Source organism: Lonchura striata, chromosome 14, assembly GCF_046129695.1.
Source record: "Lonchura striata isolate bLonStr1 chromosome 14, bLonStr1.mat, whole genome shotgun sequence".
In the NCBI taxonomy this organism is placed as follows: Eukaryota; Metazoa; Chordata; class Aves; order Passeriformes; family Estrildidae; genus Lonchura; species Lonchura striata.
This window is the reverse complement of record NC_134616.1, coordinates 6994461-7016634: the sequence shown is the minus strand read 5'-3', so window position 1 is coordinate 7016634 and position 22174 is coordinate 6994461. Positions and strand designations below refer to the sequence as shown.

The window sequence follows — 22174 nt, the reverse complement described above, 5'->3', positions numbered from 1 at the left end:
ACATGAAAACAAGCAAACAAAAAGCTTCCAGCCACTTGCACTTCCAATTGCCCAGTGCTGAGGAAGAGGAGCAGAAATGCTGCCTCCTCCTGCACGTGACTGGAGCACCCCCAGCACTCACCTTGGAAGACAGCAGCGTTCTGGATGACCAGGAATTTCAGCTCCATGCTGGCAGACTGCAGCAGCTGCTCTATGTTCAGGCGAGCAGCTGCCTGGTACTTCTCCTCCATCTTCCTCGAGCAGCACGTGGAGCCCTTTGGGATACAGACCTGCAGATCAGTCCCTGGAGAGGCACAGGAGAAGTCGACAATTCACATTAGGAGAGGAAACCAACTCCAACCATCACTGTGGCTGCAATTACTGTTTGGGCAAACTGATGGCATTTCTGGAATTTGTCTTGAGCAAGGATCTTGGCCAAAGGAAAGGGTGGATAAGGCAGAGCCCAGATTGCTGAGCAGGAGCCCCCAAGAGCTGTGCTTGCCTGCTCCAGCTCCAACACACACCCCGAGCACTGAGGTGACAGTGCCAAGCAGAGCAATGCCAGCCTTGCCCTGCTGTCCCCTGTCTGCCCACAGCAGTGAGGAGTCAGTGAGGGCAGGAAAGATGGAGTGGGAGGTGAGAAACAGAGACAGGATTTGAGGCTTTGGATTTACAATAAATAGAGCAATGTATGGAGTACATCAAGGAGGATACACTTGTGATTTACATAAAGACTTGAAAGCAATTTGGAAGTAACAGTGCTATTTGCCTGCAATTTCTACCCTTTTGTATCCCCAGCAACAACAGTAATAGCAGAAGGACACAACTAAAATGATTTATTTGGCTTTTTAGTGCTGACTTTTAAATTGTAAAACCCCATCCCATCCTTCCTCCATTGCAACAGGCAAAGCACAAGTCCCATTGCTTCACTCATGGCTGTCCCACTGCAGAGGACGGATCCTGAGGGATGCTCTGAGCACTGCTCAAGGCAAGAGCCTCTTCTGCAGCACCTTCACTCATTCACCAGGATGGAACAATAGCCAGGGGACAAATGCCAGAAGGATACCACTTGCTCTGGCATCCCCAGCACTGCTCAGTGATACTTAACTTCTTTTTTTGGCACTCCCAAAACATTTATTCATGGAGAAAATATACAACTTCAAGAGAAGTGTTAGCTAAAAATAAATAAAATCTTGGGGAGAAAATAGAAATCTTTCTAGGCTCAGACAAGAGAAGATGAAACACAAGAGCTAGAAGTAGTGGCAAAAAAAAGGTCTCATCTTCCATCAACTTTTAAAAGCAAACTGAGGCCCCAAACACACAAGCAGAGCAATAAGCTCATATCAAAGCAAATAGCTCTCTTCATGCAAAACACATCTAATCTGATGCTGCTCTTACAAACTCAAACAGCTCCATTAAAAACAGCTACCCAGGGTCAAAGAACAGCCAGCACTCACATTTCATTGTCTGCCACCAAACTGCATCATGCCCAAAGCAAAAGCAGTTCCCTGCTAGGTTCAGCTCTGCCAGGAACCTGGATTGGGAAGCAGTCCCCAGACCAACAGCCCTGGCAGAATGAAGGCTCCTCACACCTCTCACTCTGCCTTCCTGCTTGCTATAGAGGGTTTTTCCTCAGTAAAAGCTACTTTGGTAATTTACATCTTTGCTCTGGAAGGATTATGCCTCCTTTCAGGTTCCTGTCTTCTCTCCTTCACAAGAGTCTTTTACCACATCCACTCTCTCCCTAATTACTAGAAAGTGTCAAAAGTCACTTTTGCAAGTGTAGTCTAGAAGAACAGGATTAATATTAATGTCAGTTCAATCGTGTGCCTCCTGAAGAAGAGTCATGCACAGTGCCAAGGGAAAACCAGCTGTCAGGGCTCAGGAGCAGCGACAGCAGAAATCCTCCTCCCTCCAGCCCTATCCCTTCCCCGGCACAGCATGGGAAAAGGAACATGAAACACTTCATCTACAACATGCATTGCATGTGGGGAAAGACAATTTAACCAGTGCAGGCCCTGCTGTTGCTGAAAAAAAACCTCATGCACAGGGGGAGAGAGGGTCCACACCCCCATCCTGGCTCCATCACTTGCCACTGCCTCAGTTTCCCCTTCTGTAAAGCAGGATGCCCAACACAAGTCCCTCCCTTGGGCCCTCTGACACAGAGCCAAGACCACCAATGTCTCAAGCTTAAGCTTCAGTGATATCTGTGAATTCACCCACTCCAGAGGAGCACAGCGACAGGTATTTCATGCATTGAAAAAATAAAAGGGACCATAAAACCACGTAACAGCAAGATACTGCGTTAATGAGAGAAGCAGTTATATAACAGCAAGTTAAAGAGGTTTTTTAAAGTCAAACTCAACTCAATTTACACCACGAAAAGGCTTAGCATGGTCTCTTTAACACTACAATATGCCCATAAATTTCTTTTTAATACAAAGCTTATTTTCTCCTACATTTATTATATTAGGACACATTTCAAATTATAAAATAAAAACCCTTCCATGATTAATGGAAATACCAATATAGAAAATCTGAGAGTTGGCAATTAAGAGGTCGCTGCAAGTTAAAGCCAAGGATAGGAAGCAGCAAGGTCATCTACTCACATCCCATCCTTCTTTTTAGCAATTAAGCCAATTTCTCCCCTTAAATGGATCTTTATTTTTGTGCAGTAAAAAGACAGACACATGCTGTATCAGAGCAATCACAGAGGAGGAGGAAAAAGCCTGGGAATTAACTCAGCTCAAAATGTTTCAGAGACTGCCAACTAAAAAAGAAAGAAACGTCATGGTATACACAACAGGACAACACAGGCAGGACAGGCTCTTGGAAGGTAGCAGGGACAAGGTCTTTCTTGGCACAGTGCTGCTACAGAGGGACAGGAATGGGGGCCTGAGTCCCATCTGCCAGCTCTTTTCTGCGTGTGGCTTCCCCAGATGGCGAGCTGGCTCAAACACTCCATCCCGAGCCCCCAGGAGAGGTAAGGACAGGAGGTTTCAATGCCAGTCCCCCAGGAGCCACTGACCCACCCCGCTGACCCCAGCCCCAGCAGACACAGATGGAACAGAGACAAAGCTTTGACCTGGCACTGTATTTGGGGTTTGTTCGTGCCATGGCTTGAAGAAGGGCCGGGGGCTGTGCAGACCACGCGTGCCAAGGATGCGCCAAGGATGCGCCAAGGATGCGCCAAGGATGCGCCAAGGATGCGCCAAGGATGCGCCTGGGAACACTCAGCAAGCCCACGGAGCAGACACCAGCAGTGAACGAATTAGGGTGCCACACGTTCCCGACTCCAAAAAAATGCATGGGAAAAGGTCCTGTGAGTCATGAAATCGTACCTCAGCCTCCCAGCCCACCCCCTCTCAGCGTTTTATCTAACACAAACACCTCCAGCGATGCTCCGGCTTGGGAGATAGCAGAGCCCATTCCGCTGCCTAATGGCCCTTTACTGTTAAGACCGTTTTTATCTCCCAACCTACACAACCCCTTTTTCTTAAAGTTTCAAGTCATTACACCTTGTAATGCCAGTCTCAGCCCTTGCAAACAACCTTCTCCTTTTGCTATAAATCACTACAAACTCATTTTCAGAAAGGAAGTGTCCCTCAAATTACTGCAGCCGTTTTATTAAATTGCATTTGGATGCTCAAATACCAATCTCGGCAAGATTAGTGAGATGATGAGATGCCAAGCACAGCAGCCTGACCCTCTGACACCCAGCTCCCACGGCTGAGAAGGCACTGGCTGCAGCCCCTTCCATGGGTGCAGGCACCATCAAACTGTGCCATTTATGCCATCTTGGGGAACAGCAGTGTAAATGCTCCAGCAATTTCACATACGCTCCCAGCTGACAGAAATAAACTCTAGAGCTGCACTAATTTCAGCAGCACCCTGCCTCTTCCTCCTCCTGACAGGGAATTTTTACTGGCGGTCGGGTAGCAGTGAATTTAAACCATTACATTTGACTTTGATGTACAATTATTCCCGCAGATAGGTGGTTAGTACAGCAGAAGTGAAAATCATTTCAGCGGATTTAATGTCAAAAATAAAAACCCTCAAGACCATCTATGGGGAGTTGTGGACTCCTTCACAAGGCTGAAGGATTTTCCTTTGATTTTAAGCATTCTAGGATAGCTTCAACCCTGTCATCAGATACAGGCTGTGCACACTGAGGCACACAAGCCTTCCCACCCAGATCCAATGGCAGCTTAAATCAGATTAACATTCCCCCCAAATTTACCCCAGGCATTGCCAAAATAAGAACCTGTCCCTGCTTAACGCTACATTCCTGCAGCCTCCTCCCCATGTGAGGGGGCTCTGCTACTCCATGCAGTGGCACCTTCGCCTTCTGCAGTCTGGAAGTGTCAGAGGAGTTCTTCCCACCCTCTTAAGTCACCAATTTGGTACTATTACCCACAAGAAATATGCTGTTTTGGGTCAATTTTCCTCCTCCAATTGTTTTACAACCAGCATCATGCTTTAAATAGATAAAAGCAGTGACTCAACATTTAAATATAGTGGATTTTCCCCCAGCTTTTCCAATACTTTTTATTAAGAACCCTTTAAATTGTGTGATCAGGGGGTTGTACATCTGTCGGTGCCTTTTAATGCTCAGCATCTAGGGGGAGGAAAAGGAGATGCAACTGTTTAGAACCCAGATTTAATGCTGATCTTTATAAACCTAATTAAAGAGATATAAATTATAAACCAACCTCATTCAATAGGTGATTTAAGTTGGAACAGTATGGGTACTACATGGGATATTTATTAGTGCTTAATTATCCTTTATTTTCTATTCCATCTTGTGATTCACAAGACCATCTGACTCTGGATTCCTCCCCTGGTCTTACAATGTTGGCCAGATGATTCTCATGCAAATCTAACACCCTATAAAAAAACAGATCTTTTAAAATAAGACATTACAGTGAAAAATTGGCTTTAGAATAAAAGTTTCTTCCTAACAAACGTACAAACATTGTCATCAATGGAGTTAACTTTGGGCACCCACTCTCCACACAGATTTGTTACAGTCACATGCACACATCCCACAGCCATTCCAAAGACCAGGAAGAACACTGTTCAGGATGTTGTTAAAGTTAACCCCTGGGGAAAAAAAATAAAATTAATGATCTCACTATAAAACCACTGCCTGGGGAGGTTACTAAATTTTAGGGTTCTGCTCCTGCTCTCTTAACTATCAAGAGAGCAACTTGCAGGCCTGAAATAATTAAGAACAGAAAACTCAATTATCTAGTAAACTAAGCTTTTAAACCACCATGCTAAGCTAAATGGAAAGGCTGCACAGGGAGGAGCATCATTAGTCCCACTCAGGAAAAACAGAATAAAAGAGCAGTAGTACAAAGGGAACCAGCTCATGAGCAAAGGCGCATCGAGTTCAGCAGGAAGAGTTGGGATTTTTAATTTTTAAACTGTACATTGGCATATAGCAGCTGCCAAAAAAAAAAAAAAGAGAAGAAACATGCTGACATGCTCAGCCAGCCACATGTAAAGCATTACACCTCAACTCCAAAAGGTTAAACTCCAATTTTCTTCAGGTGAATCCATATTCGCTTCCATCAAAGAAAATGAACAAAAAGCTGGAAATAACACTTTGCAGTGGGAGAATGAAAACAGACCTGCCAGCAGATATTTCTGTCAATATTCCTCAGCTTTCCATTGTCCCAGAGCAGAGACATCCATCCCCCTGTCCCATCCTGCCAAGGCACCAGCTCAACCCTTCCCCTCTACCTACAGACCCCAGCCCAATTACCTGTCACCACCAATACAGAGAAACCCAAATGGCAAAGAGAAGAGAAACAACAGACCAGGAGAAATGGAAATTCAATCTGCTTTTTATAGATAGGAGAAATTATGCAGAGAAAAGACAAATGGAGGAAGAAAACCAAGACAGGCAACATAGGAAAGAGAGAATTTAGTTATTACTGAGCATGAAGCTACCCCAGCACAGAACCAGAGGCTGGCTCAGGAGCTGGCATTCAGTCTCATCTTCATCAAAACCCAGGAAAAGCACTCTGCCATCACCCTGCCTTCACTCCTCTCCAGCACAAGGTCTCTGATCCAGGTCCAGTCGAGATGTTGCCATGAATTACATCCTCCCACCCCTCGGAACAGTCAGCCACAGCTGACAGTAGTTAGGCTTTGCTGTTCCCCACCTCTAAGCAGGCCAAAGCATGCTCCAGAGTGACAAAAACCTGGTCCCCAGACTGCAGGACCAGAGGAGACCAAGCTTCTCACTGCCTGGTGCACGCCTGCAGCTACTCCCAGAACATCAATACTGCTCACGAAACAGCATGACACTTCCCTCACATTTAACAGAATTGCCTTTTTTTTTTTTTTTAATTAGAAGTGTGGTCTCTGTCTACTTCAGAGCTCTCCTACTGTGCCAGTGTGCCAATGTCCCTCCAGCCCACACACCACTGATGCAGTAAAAATGAGCTGTGGGACACTTCTCCCGAGTGTGTTGGAACTCAGCAGCATTTCCACTACCTACTCCTTCAGCAACAACTGCTCATAATGCAAAATGGGGCTTCCAGAACCAATTGTTTTCTGTTTGTGTCAAAAAAAAAAAAATCCACATTTTAAATAAGTTGTTTAGCTTCAGTTTCTCCAGGGTGATGTGATCCATTGGGAAAGGTTCTCAGAGTTGATTCCAGGGTGATTTGTGGCTGGGAACTCCAAAACTTTTTTAAATTGACAGATGTATGAAAGGAAGAAAAGTAATAAACAGATGCCTGGAAAATAGTCCTTGAGTGATGTTCCCCTATTATAGAGATTTATGCAGCTGCTACTAGGAGAAGCAAGTGCTCTGAAGTGTAATTACCACACAGAGTCATGCAAGATGGGCTAGATCCAAGGTATAAGCAAGCAGTCATTGCTTTAATTATGATCAAGTTTATGTACTTAGGCAAATGTAAAATCCACTTTCGATTCGATATGTGGGAACTTTATCATCGTAACAAGCTGGAAGCGTTCACTTGAAACACCAGCCCTGTTAGGAGGTATTGATCCAGCTGCCCACAGGCTCTGCAGAGAGGCAGAGGGCTCCTTACTCCTCCTGGCTATCAGGGGTGCAGCTGGGGCTCACAGGGGAGTGAGAACGTAACTGAGGAACCCCAGCAACCTGAACCCTGCTGGGAAGGGAAGATACCAGGGCAAGAACACCCACTGCAATCACAGCCAGGCCAGGCTGGAGGATGCTACTGTTTTCTGGGGAAGGACCGATCACATTGCAGCATGGCAGCCCCAGCAGCCCCTCAGTACAATGGGAGTCATTCTCCAGGAACCTGCCCACCCCTCCATCACCTCCCTGGAGTGTGTGAAAACATACTCAGCAAAGTTACTTAAGAATCAAAGCAGGAATCTCACTGACTTTAAAAGAAACAACTTCCCTTCCTTCTGACAAACAGAATTTGTCAATTCAGTGGTGATAAGAGCAGCTCTTTCCTGCAACTCTTCAAGCAAACATTTCTCTGAAAAGTATTTCCAGGGCCACTTCCTTACTGACCAGGAGACCAAGGCCCTGTGGGACAGAGAGAGAAGAGATGCTGTTCCTGCAGCTAGTCTGAAAGGAGCGTTAAGTGTTGAAATTTATACGAGAAGAGAACATAAGGACAGGTAGGGATAGGAAATCTCTCTCACCGGGACTTTCATCTAAACTCCCCTCATATCTCTCACAGCTCTTGATAAGCTGAGGACTGCTACAGTTCTACAGATCAAAAGACTTGGGATTTGCACCAGCAGCCACAACACCTCACAGTCCCAGCTCTGGGCACCCCGTTTCCCCCCTCCCTCCCTCTCCTGTTCTGCAGCAGATCACTGCTGAAGGAACTCTTGCGTTTCTGGCCAGTGCGACACCGAATGCAAGAAACGTAACTCAACACATCGTTATTAAAAGCAGCCACCGCTGGCGATGATCTCATTGCACCTCCCCTGCCTGTTACGATTGCCTGTTATCTCTTCCTTTTCATACTTTGATCACAAGCTTTTCAGGGCAGGCGTTCTCGGCTGCGTATTGAATCCAACACAACAGCAGCGATCTCTCCAGGCAGCTCCGTATCGCAGGCATCAAACTGATCCCGTTTATGTACACACACAGCCACCCACCTGGAGCAGCCGACATTCCCTAGCTCCCAAAAAGCTGCAAAGAACCTTTAAAAGGCAAGGAATTCGAGTATTTCACTTGTATTTCAAAATAGGAACGAGGCATATATACAGAAAGCAGCCTTGCAGGGGGTATGTGGTGAGGTTTGGTGTGGTACCACCCCGGCAGCCACCTGTAACGGGAACTGCAGAGCAGAATAACACCTCTCCCAGACCTACCAGGCTCCCACTGCGCCCTCGCACCCCGCCGGTACCCGCACAGCCGGGGGAACGCCGCGCTGCCTTCCAGCCCCATCCTCCGGAGCTGCGGCAGCCCCGGGCGCAGGCTGGGACGAGGGTTTGGATGCTCTCGGAGCAGCCCTGAAGAGCGGGATTGCCTCGGAGCCTGGCACACCTCGCGCAGGGGAAAGCGGCTCTGGCGGAGCCGGGACCTGCAGGGACGTGACGGGCGCGCGGAGCCTCCGGCCACCGGAGGGGACACCGCGAGCTCCCGGCGACCCCGCACCGGACCCCCGACAGCGGCATGCGAGGACGGTGCCCCCGGCAGCGCCGCGGCTCTACCCGACAGCCGGAGCTCACCTCGGCCACCCCTGAACAAACCGAGCGCGATAGAGACCCGCTCTCCAGCGGGCTCCCACCACCGCGACATAGTCACAGGCTCCGTGCTATTCCCACACCCGAGACGCCGAACCCGGCGGCCGGCAGCCCCCGCCGCCGGGGAGAGCGGGCAGCCCGCACCCGGCTCCGCAGGGTCCCGCGGCCGCGGCCCCGGCTCCAGGCGCTGCGCCCCGCGCCCGACCGGCCCCGGCGACCCCCGGGGAGACGATGACGGCCGGCCGGACACCACGGGGAGAGCGCGCTCACCTGGCACGGGGCTCTCCGGCACCCACTTGGCTCCGGGCTGCAGCACCTGAAAGGCGGCGCGGACCGGGCGGCAAGCGGCTTCCCCCGCCGGCTGCGCGGCCCCCGGGGCACCGAGCAGCGCGGCCGCCAGCAGCGGCAGCAGCAGCGGCACTCCGCCGCTCCCCGACATCCTCCCGGACCACCGGGGCGCTCCTCTAGGCGCTGCCAGCGGGCATGCCCGCCGTGCCGGGGCGCGCCGGGACCGGGAGCAGCGGAGCGGAGCGGAGCTCGGCCCCGCGCGGCGCTCCCCGGGCGCCGGTCCCGGCCCCGCGCGCGCCGCCCGCCCCGGCCCTGATTGGCGCCCGCCCCCGCCCGCGGGAAACTCGCCCCGCGCGCGCCGCCGCCCCGGCGCTCATTGGGCCCCGCGGGGCGGCCCCGCCCCCCGAGCCGCGCCCGCCCCGCCACGCGCCGCACCTGCGCGCGCCCGCCCGCCCGGCACCGGCACCGATCCCGGTACTGACCCCGACACCGACCCTGATCCCGGTACTGACCCTCATCCCGACACCGACCCTGATCCCGGTACTGACCCCGACACCGACCCCGATCCCGGTACTGACCCTCATCCCGACACCGACCCTGATCCCGGTACTGACCCCGACACCGACCCTGATCCCGACACCGACCCTGATCCCGGTACTGACCCCGACACCGACCCCGATCCCGACACCGACCCCGATCCGGCATGGACACTGAACCCAGCACCGACCCCGATCCTGGCACGGACACCGATCCCGGCACTGACCCCGATCCCAGTACCGACCCCGACATCGACCCCGATCCCGACACAGACCCTGATCCCGGTACCGACCCCGACACCGACCCCGGTACCGACCCCGATCCCGACACGGACCCCGATCCCGGCACGGACACTGATCCCAGCACCGATCCCGATCCCAGCACTGACCCCGGTCCCGGCAAGCCGCGGGCTCCCACCGCTCGGAGCGCTGTTCCCGGTGCTCCCCGCTCGCTGCCCGTGCGGTGCAGACCCTGTGTAGCCCCACGCGTGCACCTGGCGCGGGATGCGGGATGCGGGATGCGCGGTCCCTCGTTTGCACCTGTTGCATACGTTCACGGTGCTGCACCGCGAGTGAATGGAGCGTCTCTTAAGCCCTTGGCAGGCGGGGCTGCAAGGGAGAGTGAAGTTCCACACACTGCACTGAACCCTTCCTGTGAGGCTGAGGGACAGTGTGGGATTCACCTGGAAACTCTCCATGAGGGTGGAGTGGTGCTGAGTGCAGGGCCGTAAGCATCACCGAGCTCCCCTGGGGCAGCACTGAAGTCTGGATAGCCCAGAAGAACACCCAGGAGTGCCATGGGTCTGGGGTGTTGTTGGGTGTGCACAGGACAAATCACCAGAGGAGCTACCCTGGAAACAGGCAAACTTTACATGAGCAGATTGTATTCCTCCAGCACGACCATTTCTGCACCAGTTTCCAGATGCAGTTGTTGGGATCACCTCGCTCACTGAGCTGAAGGTCCCCCGGGGTCTCACAGGCCTGGTCAGATCCTGTGTCCCCCAGCTGAAAGGACATTCCAGCTCCATCTCACCAGCAAAAGACCCTAAATACCAACATTGCACCCCCAGCTGGAAGGGGCCCACGCTGCTCATCACTCAGCAAGCAGCTGTACAAAGTGGGAAGCAAGAAGGTGGGGTGAGGAAAGGCTCTATTTAAAACAGCAAGGGTCGTGTATGAAAAACTGCCAAAATAGTGATTGCCCAGGCAGTCTCCTCACTGCTCGCCCCCAGCCTGCACCATGCACAGAAAAACAATGACAGAGCAAGTACAAGCAGAAGAACAGAAGAAAAATCTATTTAAAATTTCCAGTGTAAATGCAGGATCAAATTATTGCTAATGGATTGCTACCAGTTCTTTTTCACTCTGAAATTTTGAACAGGGGTGAAAAATGGAAGTCCAAACTGTGTATTTGTTCTAGGAAAATGCCTGCCAGGGAGAGATTGTTAAAATATATTATGGATATGTGTTTAATAAGCTGGAATGTGCAACACGTCTCATTGGTTAATGGATTGTCGGAGCCTGTTGCTGTCCACAGGCTGCACTATTTATTATCCCTTTATTGTTTCTAGTAAGCATGACTGACAAAAATCCCATTAACCGGGCAGCAAAAAGTCCCGCTTTGCAGGAGTTCAGAGAAATCCAGAGATTTCATTTTGTTCAGAGGTGCAGGTGCTCCACAATGCCAATTGTGCCCGATTTCAGCAGAGCCAAGGGCGGGCGTGTGCTCGGTGATACGCACGAGGAGCCATCCTTCACCCATTCTCATTTCTCCTGGTGCCTTACGTGGAATATCAGCACCCAGACTGCGGCTGATGGGAGCCACATCACCCCAGATAGCTGCCACACCTCTTCTGCATCTCCTTCATTGATCTGGTGATGGATTTGTTATGTTTATGCAGCAGTTTCGGGTACAGCATTGTGTTAGGTCAGGAATCAATTGGGCTGAATTGCAGAACACAAAGGCTGGTATTTGAAGGCAATATTTATATACAATATTGCAATCTATATTATGTTTATGGCCTGAATTACAGTTGTCTAAAAGGCATTCAAGCATCTCCTGTGTTCATCTTCAAACCTGCTGTGTGTATTTCATTTAAGTACAGGAGGCTTGTGCTGCTCCAGGTAAGTACACAGATATTGTCAAGCATGCCATTAGAGCAAAGAATTACACCCAGTGCCAAATAGGTGCCATTTAGGTATCTCTGCTCAGATGAGAGAGTGCTTTAGGATTTCAAACAAATTAGAAGACAACATTACTGCTCTTTACTGGATCTGGCTTCACAGTGGGATCTGACATTATCTTGACAATGACTCCCTGCGAAAATAAGGTATATTTATCAACAGGGAGATGTGTCAAAAGCAAGTTAAAGCTTCTAGAAACACGTAACAAAACCAAGTGGCAACCCTTTCTTTCTTCAGTCATTCTTCTGCTGGCAGGAAGAAAAGGAACTCCATTTCAACTGGAAACTTTTCCTAATGGAAATTCAGTTTCCCCTGTTTTCACTCTAGCGTTACTGAGTTTTCTTGGGGTAACAAAGTCTAGGATGCAGCTAAACGGAAAAAAGAGGTGAATCCCATCCCATCCATGGACCAGCAATACTGTCATGTTCTGTGGCACCTCCAGCCCCCAGTCCAAGGGATGTTCTCCCCCCGCAGTGTCTGCAGAAGCATTCCCAAGGTGACAATTGCAGATCCTCTGACTTCCATCAGAACTGCAGCATCAGCCCCATGAAAATCTGAAGCTATTTTCCTGAGCACAGGCACATCCATATGGCTTGTCCTTTTAATGGGAGGGTAGCAAATGCAGGTTTGTCCTGGAGGAGAAAGCAGAAGACTTGCTCCAAGATCAGAGGCAAAGTCACTGGGTTAGTTGTCTGCCAGCAGATGTAGTAAGAGCCAAGTCATTGTCTCATATCCAGGATGATAATTTCCCTTGTTACAACTGCTCACACCGTAAAAAATTCACTTAATCATCTACCTGCCTCAAGCCTGTGAGTAATGAGAGGCAGGATCATGTGTAGCTGATTTTATCAAATGCTCTTATGAAGTTCTCCACTGGGAAAACCCTGAATCAATTAAAACACCAAGGAGAGATGTAGGAGAGGGATTCATGCTCCCCAGTAGATGCTCACCAGGTTATAAACATATTTCACTTACTCCGTGGATGGGATGGATGAGCTCCATGGGGACAAGGTCAGCTGAGCCATGCCTATAACAGAGGAAATCCTGGAGCATCTGTTGACACATCTGTGTGGTTTTGGCACATACCTGGCAGTCTACATGGGCATGTTTGGCCTGGATTTCTCATCCCTGCTGTGCTCCTGTTGTGCTGTCTACAGCACAGCTGCATCACTTGAGATCTCGTAGGTCCTGCTGGAACCAGGAGCTGCAGACAGTGACGTCTTCTCCCTGTAAAAATGACCCTTCCCATCTTGTTCTGCACCCTGCAGAAGTTGCACTTTCAGGTTTTCATAACTATTTGTGGAGGAGGAGAGGGAGAAGCTCTTCACTATATAACAGTACTCGCACATAGCCTGATGGAAAAAAGAAAAGTTCATTTGCCATGGGGCACTGGGAGAAATGATGGATTGCCAGGTAGCAGACATCCCTCCCCACTTTGGCAGGATATTGTATTCTGTGTGCCATACAGGAATGCTGATAGGTCCATAAAGCATTAGCCTTTTCCTCACCCTAAAAAGCAGTGGCTGATAAATCACTCGCTCTCTGGAGTTTGTTGGGAGCAGATCACACAGCAGAAGCAGTGAAGCCTTCAGAGAGATACATCACTTAAAGACACTGCAGATGCCAATAGGGCTGTACATCAAGAATGCACAGACAAATCACTTTCCCTGTCCAAAATGAGATACTTCAGATCTAGAACTTTTTTCCAAGTATGTATACTGGTTTCAGTCACACATCAGAAACGTTTCCCAGAACCTTGGAAAATCTCTGTACTCCAGTCCTAGATATCTCCTCTTTTTTTTACAAAGGGTTTGATAACCCTTTTCTTTTCTCCTGTTAAAGGGCACAAACTAACAGAATATTTCATGGGATAAAATCCCATCCAAATCCAAATTTTTCCAAAAGAGCTCTTAACTGTGGATGAGGCACGAGTTTTGCAGGGGGCAGCTGGCTGTATAGCTAACCGTGCAGTGACCTGGAGGATTTTGCATCTTTTGTAAAATTAAAAGTGCACAGACACAGTTGATGTGATTCAAAAGCTCCTCCACACACCCTCCATCTCTGGAGAACCCAAAACAGAGCATAAAAGGATAAGACACAGTGTGCTGCAGTTAGGGGCACCCTGGTGGTGGGATCCTTCAGGGAGGAAGGATCTCATAGCACTCCTCACCCCTGCCCTCTCTTCCCCAGCACCCAGAGTGGGGCTGAGCACTGGCAAAGCTCCTGAGTGCACGAGAATCACTTGAGAAGCAGCTCTGCAGAGGGAATCAAACAGAAGAGATGGGAGAAAACTATTCACCATGCACTGCTGCCTCTGCTGGGAGCACAGGGCAGGCATTTCTCAAGCTGATATTTTCATTTATCATCTCCTGGTGATTAATCAACACAAGAGACATCGCCAGGAGCCAGCCCAGAAGGGACCAGCCCAGAGCATTCACCTATGGAAATAAAGTGCTGCCAACAATTACCAGCCCAGGGCTGCCACACCAGGGGCACCCCACTGGCACAGAGAGCTGGGATGTAAAATCCCAGAGCTGTGGATCAGCTCCACACAGTGGGAGCAGCCTGACAGCTTCAGAGGAGGCACAGGGGGCACTCTGGATAGAACTCCAGGGAGAAGCAGCACTCCCACTCCCCTGCAAGGCTCAACAGCACAACACAAGCTCTGGAGCTGCTGGAGCAGAGGTGATGTGGTGCACAGTGCAGGGTCAGAGGGCAGAGCCACACTGCACCTTTGCAGCCCAGGAAGCCCCAGGTAAGAGCTGTGGGGCTGCACATGCTGACAAATGTACCATGAGGAGAACACACAGCTCTGAGATGGGATTTACAGCAGAACCAATGGAAGTTATATTGAATATATAAATTGTTCCCACTCCAAAGGAGGCCACGATGTATTCAGGTGCAATTCCTGGAGTGCTTTTTTCCTGCACATTGGCTCTATAGTAAAACTTGATTTATGCCTTATTAAATTATTTTAATGTTTAATATTATATGCAAAAACTCTGTGAAGAGACATAATAGAGGACTATTTCTGCTGGGCTCATGCAGAAGCTGTCTCCAGTCGCATGGTAATGAGGCATTCCAAAGGTATCAGAAGTGTTAGACTGCTCCTCAAACACCATTTTGTGGGTAAAATAGCAAATGGGTGACCCAGTGTCAGCTTTTATACCAAATAATTCAATAAATTGTAGAGACAGAGAGTTCCTCTCCCTCACAAATACAGATCAGGAGTCGTTGCTGGAGCTAGTGGGTTTGGAGCAGCCCCAGCAAGCACCAAGTCCTGACAAGGGAGGAGACCCTGGAACAAAGGGATGTGAGGAGTCTCCATCCCAGGCAGGGTGGCTCTGGGGCTGCCAGCGCCCTACTGAGGTGCTCAGCCCCACTGTGCACAGGACAGGCACCACCTCTGCTGGCTGACATTTCCTCCACAGCATCTTCTTCCTCCCCCTCCCTCCCTCTCAGGCTTCTTCTCTCTCATTAAGGAAAGGTCACTGCACTCCACGGCAAGGAGAAAAAATTGCAAACCAAAGGAATTTCTGTTTTTTACAGCCACTTTCTCCAAGTACCCACGAGGCCCCTGGGGTTTTTGTGAGCCTCATCCTGCAGAGAGAAGTGCCTGACATTCCCCAGGTGCACATTCTGTTCACGATGGGGCACAGCACTGTTCTGCCCCTCTGCTGCACACACCTCCTGCTCCCAGAGGCTCTCTTGCCCTACTGGGGCTTTTCCTGCCCCAGGTCTCCCATCACAGATGTGATGTCTGCGCTGAGCACGTCCCAGAACCTTTCTCTGCCTGAGAGCTAAGGGTTCCACAAGGTGTGCAGGGCTGTCCCTTGCCATCAGCAGCTCCTTGTCCTTTGTCCCTGCTCCAGCCCATCCCCTGCCAGACCACAACCTTGCACTATTTTTTGTCAGCTGCATTCATGGCCTGACCCTGCCAGAGGTGATGGCAGCAGCATCTGCCCAAGAAGCCATCCAAGTACTGCTGGATGGTCAGGCTCAGAGCTCAGCACACCTTGGGTTTTCAGATCAGCATCCTCACTTGCATCTGTGAGGATATTAATAGATCTCAGAGAGCTTGGCTATTAAGATTGCATCCTTCTTGCACAAGCCAAACATTAATGAAAGAACCCAGCAAGATTTGACACTGCTGCATTTGAAGGCATTTCCCCAAGAATAACTAATGATGCTGCTGGACACTCAGGCAGCTTTCAGTGCTCTGTGGAGGAGGACAGTTCATCGACAGAAGGGAAGTTTTGTTTTAAAAGGAGCCTCACTAAACATTCACATTTGTCTCATTTCCAATCAGTTAGAATAATGAACCACCTTACACAGAGAGATTTATTTTGTTTTTAAATGCTAAATCATTCCTGCATACAATGCATAAATGCCAGACCTCTCAAACAGTTCTTCGGGGATTTGGTTTATATTATTACCATTAAACACAAAGCAGAAATTGAGAAGCAGGTAAGTGTGATGCAGAGGTATTTTCTTCTGACTCCCCCTGTCCTTTAAATAAGACTGCAAAACCCACCTGAATTATGGGTCAATCACATAAAGATTCTCTCCAAATACAGAAATCACTGTGTGAGCATGTCACAGGAACAGGATAGAAAGGGAGAACAAGTTACTGTGCTCCATCCACTGCTCCATGTTGTGACTGTGTAGGGCACTTCAGAGGTTTTCCATAAGCTCAGGGATTAGTGCAATTAGGTCTAAACTTCTCATTAATGAAGAAGGAACAAAGCTATTGACAAATGACTCCAGAGAGCTTGGCCAGCAATGGAAAAAGCAAATAGAAACAAGCCCAAGCTTGTTATTTTTAGTGCTTTGAGGTTGTTTAAATCAGTCTCCTGGTACTGGAGGTGTGGGGGACCTGACTGGGCAGGACTTGGAGCTGACTCTGCCCAACACAGGACCCAGAGCCCTGAAACACAGGTGAGAAAAGCAGGGACTAAGGCCTGCCTGGGGGGCATCTCCAGAGGAACTGAAGTGCAAGTGGCATTTTAGGACATCATTTTAACCTCAGCCTAAGGGCAAAAATTCAAAAATAAAAGTGACCACAATGTATTATTCAATGGTCTGTTTTAGAAGAGAGTGAATAATTTAAACAATACATGCTTGAGCTGCCTCCCCTTGCCCCCCTTTCTCTTGCTGCACCTTCTCTGAGGCCAGCAGTAAATGTCCTGCTGATTTTGGCAGCATGGAGAAAGCAGCATTTAGGTCTTACCCATGGCCTTTAGAGATTTTTCACCATTAGTGACCTGGGAAAGAGTAAGAAGGAAGATCTTATGGAAAAAGAGGTCTGGCTCTATTAGAAACTGCTCTCACAAATGAGAATTGCTGTCAGTCAGCAGTATTTAGTACTCACAAAGTGAGTGTGGGTGGCTTTGGTTTCGCTTCCCCTGGAAAGCAAGACTGATTCAGCAAGAAAGTATATTCAGTTTAAGAGCAAAATACCTCGTTTTTGTGTGATACAAAGCACTGAGCCAATACAAGCACACTCTGTCAGTCCAAGCACCTTGCAAATGCATAAAAGGTTGACTCTGTTCTGCACAGCTTCTGCCAGACCAGGCATTGCCAAGGGAACAGAGACCTATCCTCCCTCCCAGGACAGGAATCCTGCCACAGAGAGCTCCAACACCCTGCACATGGGCCAGCAGCATGGTCCCTTTGGGACCCCTACCCACCAAATGACAACTCCAAACTGCAAAGCAATGCCACTAAAAGCAGCCCTGCCTGCAAACCCCTGGCTGAATCCAGCCAGGAGTCTAGGAAGATAAAAACTTGAGTGTAAAAGGAGTCACTGATAGTCTCGTGCCAGCCTCTTAAGCATGGACAGGAGGGAAGACCAAGCAGAGGTGAACTTTGAAGTGTTGGGATTTATAGTGTGGAAGCTCCACCCAGATGCCTCCAGACCAGACAGCCTTGGGAGCTCCTTCACTCCCACAGCTCTCCTTTTCCAACAGGGGGGAATGGTTTCACTCTGCTTTGCTGGGACAGCGAGCAGATAAATCCATAAGTACTCTGAAGAGGATCAGCAGTGACCACACAGAGGTCACCCTCACACCTTCCTCAGTGACAGCCCAAAGGGACAGGGCCAGACATGTCCCTGTGTCTTCCTGGGATTAGCATCAACTAAATACCCTGGAGAAACTGCATCCTTTGGCAACTCGTGAGGATCATGGAGATGATCAGGCTCCTACCTTGGAAAAAGCCCTTGACAAAGCAGCTAATTCCCACAGGCTGTGCTCAGGCTGCTACTGCAACACCAGAAATCTCCACAGTTCTGAGAAGATGAAGATGCCATCCTAATTTCCAAATGGATTTCCACATTTATTAGATATTCCTGATAGAAATGTACGAGTAAGACAGATCCAATTAGTTCATCTAATGGTCTTGCATGATGAGATTGGCCTAACTATCTGAGCACAGGATTTTGCACAAATGAAAGAGCATTCCCATAAAATAGAAAATTTAATTTAGCAATTTGGAAAGAAAATTGACAATCTTTTGAGAAAACTAATAGCTTTTTACTATGTAATATAAGCTTACCTATCTAGTGTGGAGAAAGCATGTCAAGCATTAAAGGAACAACCCTACACTAAATGTAATAATAATAAAACCTCCTCAAATTATTTCTTATTACCCTTCTTTGTTCATTCTCAGACTCTTCGGAAACAGGGACTCTCTGAGCTTCTGACTGATAATCTCAACAATCCCTCAGAGAGTTGAAAATGGCACACTCCCTGCAAGTTGCCACCCAAAAAACAGAGGGACATTTCTGCTTTGTCACCTAAAAGGTGGCCCTGAGGCCCAGATCATGGCTGGTGTGAGCTGCCCAAGCTACAATTTCATGGCATTGTTGGCTGAGACCAGGTGGTCTGTCTCTTTTCTATAAATATTTGCAATCACCTGAGGTCTTTGTTTCAGGAGACATTAATCCATAATCTATCGGATCAGAAGTACTGGGTGGATTATCTACCCTCCTGTCACCACAAACTGCCTCCTCTTGCACCTGCCCCTCACTCAGTTGTGTTGGTCTGGAGGCATCTGGATTCAATCTGAAAATGCTACAGGATGGAGCCCCTGGGGGTTGCCTGCCTTCCTTTCTTCCTTCAACCCTCTACAACACAACCCTCCTCTGCTACCCATGTCCTGGAAAACAGTGCCTCCAGCCACATCTCTGCTGCCCCTCTACCCCCAGGGTGGCACAGGACACACAGAGCTGACAGCCCTGGCAGAAAATGCCTTTGTCTTTTAGGCTGCCAAACCACAGGCTATGCACACTGACAGCAGCTAAAGCTGTCAAGCATGGCATTAACATCACCCATCTCAGGTTCCCCTAAATCCCCACCTTTGCCACCGCTGGGGCCACCTGAAGCCACTCAGTGCAGCTCCTCTGTCAGGGCACAATGCCAGGAGCTGGGCAGATCGGGGCTGTACCAAAGAAACCTCCCCATCCCTGCTGTCTCCCCAAATCCCTCAATGGCACTGACCCCTGAACCAGGCAGCAGGGCAGGATGCTCACAAACAACATTCCAGAGCTGAGCAAAGAGGAGTTTGCCTCTGGTGAGAAGGTTTAGGCACTCAGCAGAGCATGTGGCACCAGCTCAGTGGTGCATGGAGATATTTACCTGACCCCTCCAATGAAGGCAAAGTGCTTCAATAGCTGCCAAGGGCACAGAAAGTGGCTTCAGAGGCATAGCTAGAGATTTCTCATCAGCAGTGAGAAGTGCAAAATTAAAAGCTGTGCCAGTGTTTCTGGACTGGGTTTTGGGTTATGAATTGTTACAGTTTAATCATGTATCTGTCGTGTTTGGAGCATTCACATCCACCTTCAGCTCATTCTTGAATGCTGCTTCTGTTTTCCAGGTTGCAACAACAGCAGAAATCCAAAAGTTGGTCCCACAATGTGCAAAATTACCAGTTTCTTCAAAGAAACCTCCCCCTCCAGCTGCCCTGCTTCTCTAGGTTATAATGCGTGGAAAGGGAATTAATTAACCCAGGCAGCTCTCTGCTACACACGTGAACTCACTGCAGCCCATGTAAAACCTGCTTGGAAACGCTGGCTTAGCAGGCAGGCAGGCTCTAAGTACAGCTGCAGATGAAATCCCTGAACATTCCAGTGGTAGTTCTGAGCAGGAATAACTTGACATTTAATTCTGGGACAATAGTGAAATGTCAACATCTGTTGTGGAAATACAGTGTAATGATTACATTGACACCACTTGCATCTTTTAATGATGTGATGGTGTCTAAACCACACTGGGACCCACTTGGACAAAGCCATGTTGAGCTTTTATGGTATAAATTAAACAGAGCAACTATCCAGACTGGAGCAGGAAAGGACCAGGCCCTGTTCTGGGCACATGCATTTCAAGTCTGGAGAGAATCCTCCACTCCAGCCTGCCAGCTCTGAGATTGCCACATCCAGATCTTTGATTGCTCCAGTCCCTAAATACATCACCCACAGTCCTTAGAGAGAGGGTCTGTAACTACCACAGACACCTCAGACCTTCCCTTGTGACTTGCAGGAGCCACTCTGGGATACAGCAGAACACACCAAGACTTGTTCAGTATTTAATTACAAATCTAAAGGGTTTTACAAAGGTTTATTCAAGGATTTCACCTTTTGCTTCCTCTGATTATGGAGCAGGCTGATGTCCGAGCCTCCAAACTGTCATGATCATGGTTTGATTGTTTTCCAAGTGAATCTCCCCATGTCACAAGGGTGTGATGGTGGAAACAATGTGAGACCCCAGAGAAGCTGAGGGAGCTAGAAAGCAAGAGCCTTCCAAGGCTCAGCACACAGATGGGGCTCCCAGCAGGAGCTCTGCCACTCGCAGCTCCTCCACACCGCAGGCAGCGAGCGCAGCCGCCAGAAACAGCCTGGAAAAAAGCAAATAAAGGGCATTTTGGGCAAGACACCCAAAGCCCTCTGCATCAGTCAGCCCCAGCCAGGAGCAGAGCTGGGCAGCTCATCCTGCTTGCAGGATTGTGGCTCACTGTGCCCCCCACAGCCCTGAGAGACACCAGCCTGGGCAGGAGCTCATCGGAGCTGCAGGGCATTGCAAGAATTCCTCAAATCACTTCTGCCCATCGTGGCTAAAACAGAATCACAGGACAAGCTGAAGCACCACACATTTGGCACTGAGTCAGCTTCTGAGCTGTGTTCTAGGAATTGGTCTGAACACAGGCCAAATCCCAAAGCATTCAAGGACATCAGTGCCATAGATTTTTTGATCTGAAGGGAAGTTACTGTATTTAACCATTATGGGGTGATGTTAAAGAATGTCACTAAAGCCACTCAGCAATGGGGCAGCATGTTAGCAATCCTGGCCTATTTGGACAGCAATAAATACAAAAACTGGCCTTGTTTTCCCTCCCAATGGTCATGCATCTACAGATTAAAAAAAAAAAAAAAAGCCTAGGTCAGGTGGTTTGTCTCCTTGGACATTTTAAACCTTTCTGGAGCAGCCTTTTGTTTTCCCAGGGTCAGATCCAGAGAAGTGCTGAGTCTTAAATTTTAATTGTGAGTATTTTAAGGGTGAGCTGAATGCAGGAGAGCATTGCATGCAGCACAGCAGATCCTGGTTCTTGGCATCAGGCTGAGCATCCTGAGCCCACAGTCAGGCTGCTGCCAGAGCCACAGAGAAAAGCCCAGAGAGGTCACCAGTGGCTCCAAACTGGGAAAATGAAATGCAGGTTTGTTCCCATATCTAAGTTCTAGGTTGTGCAGGGAGCTGGGGTGGGAAATCCAGCTTGTCACCTGTTAGTTACCAGCTGAAGGAAAGGGGAAGTGGCTGTGAGCAGGGACAGGCTGTGCCAGAGGAGCTCCAACACCCTGTGCAGCGCCTGGCAGTGCCCCAGCTCCTGCACAACCACAGCAGAGCTGGTCAGCAGCACACCCAGAAGTTGTGCTCTGCTAAAATAGAGGTTAGTCCTGTGCTGCAAATGGGGCAATGGAGCTGGGCTCAGCAACAGCACTTTGAGCTTTTAATGCCAACCCAAATCCTGGCCCAGCTGAAGTCGGTGGGAATTTTCTCATTGACATTCAGCCCCTGGATTTTGCAGAGGGCTGGATTTCCCTGCAGAGCAGCTGGAAAGCTTTCCTTCACATTTACCAACATCACACAGCTCTGCAAAGAGATTTGCTCTGGATTTCCTTGGATTTGAGCTTGGCACCAGGTCAGAGACCCTGACACAGAGGCATAAAAGAACTGCAGGAGCTCAGCCCACAGGACCAGCACCAAGAAATAATGGAAATGTTGCTGTTATCCCACAAACTCTGGGACCAGTACAATACCAGCTGCAAGCCAGGAACTAATGCCCACCAATCCTGGGTTTTGTTCATCCAACTATCTCACTCCTGTGCCTGCTGCTACATGATTACATATTTAGCAGAGGAGTCTATTCACCATGAAAATAGTTCTTCAATTTAGTGCTCCATGTTTTCTGGGTGGTGGGTT

The 22174-nt window shown here is 49.1% G+C and overlaps 2 protein-coding genes across 2 annotated transcripts in view; both read right to left on the bottom strand.

Moving 5' to 3' along the window:
* GPC3 (glypican 3) overlaps positions 1–9233 on the bottom strand; it is a 139279-nt gene extending 130046 nt beyond the window's left edge. Inside the window, exons 1-2 of the mRNA XM_021548345.3 lie at positions 8965–9233; positions 122–283 (exon numbers count right to left, since the gene is read on the bottom strand). Coding sequence (XP_021404020.2) covers positions 122–283; positions 8965–9133 — 331 coding nt within the window. The 5' untranslated portion in view covers positions 9134–9233. The remainder of the gene's footprint in view (positions 1–121; positions 284–8964) is intronic.
* PLS3 (plastin 3) overlaps positions 1–22174 on the bottom strand; it is a 763062-nt gene that overhangs the window by 728592 nt on the left and 12296 nt on the right. The gene's annotated exons all lie outside the window — the stretch shown is intronic.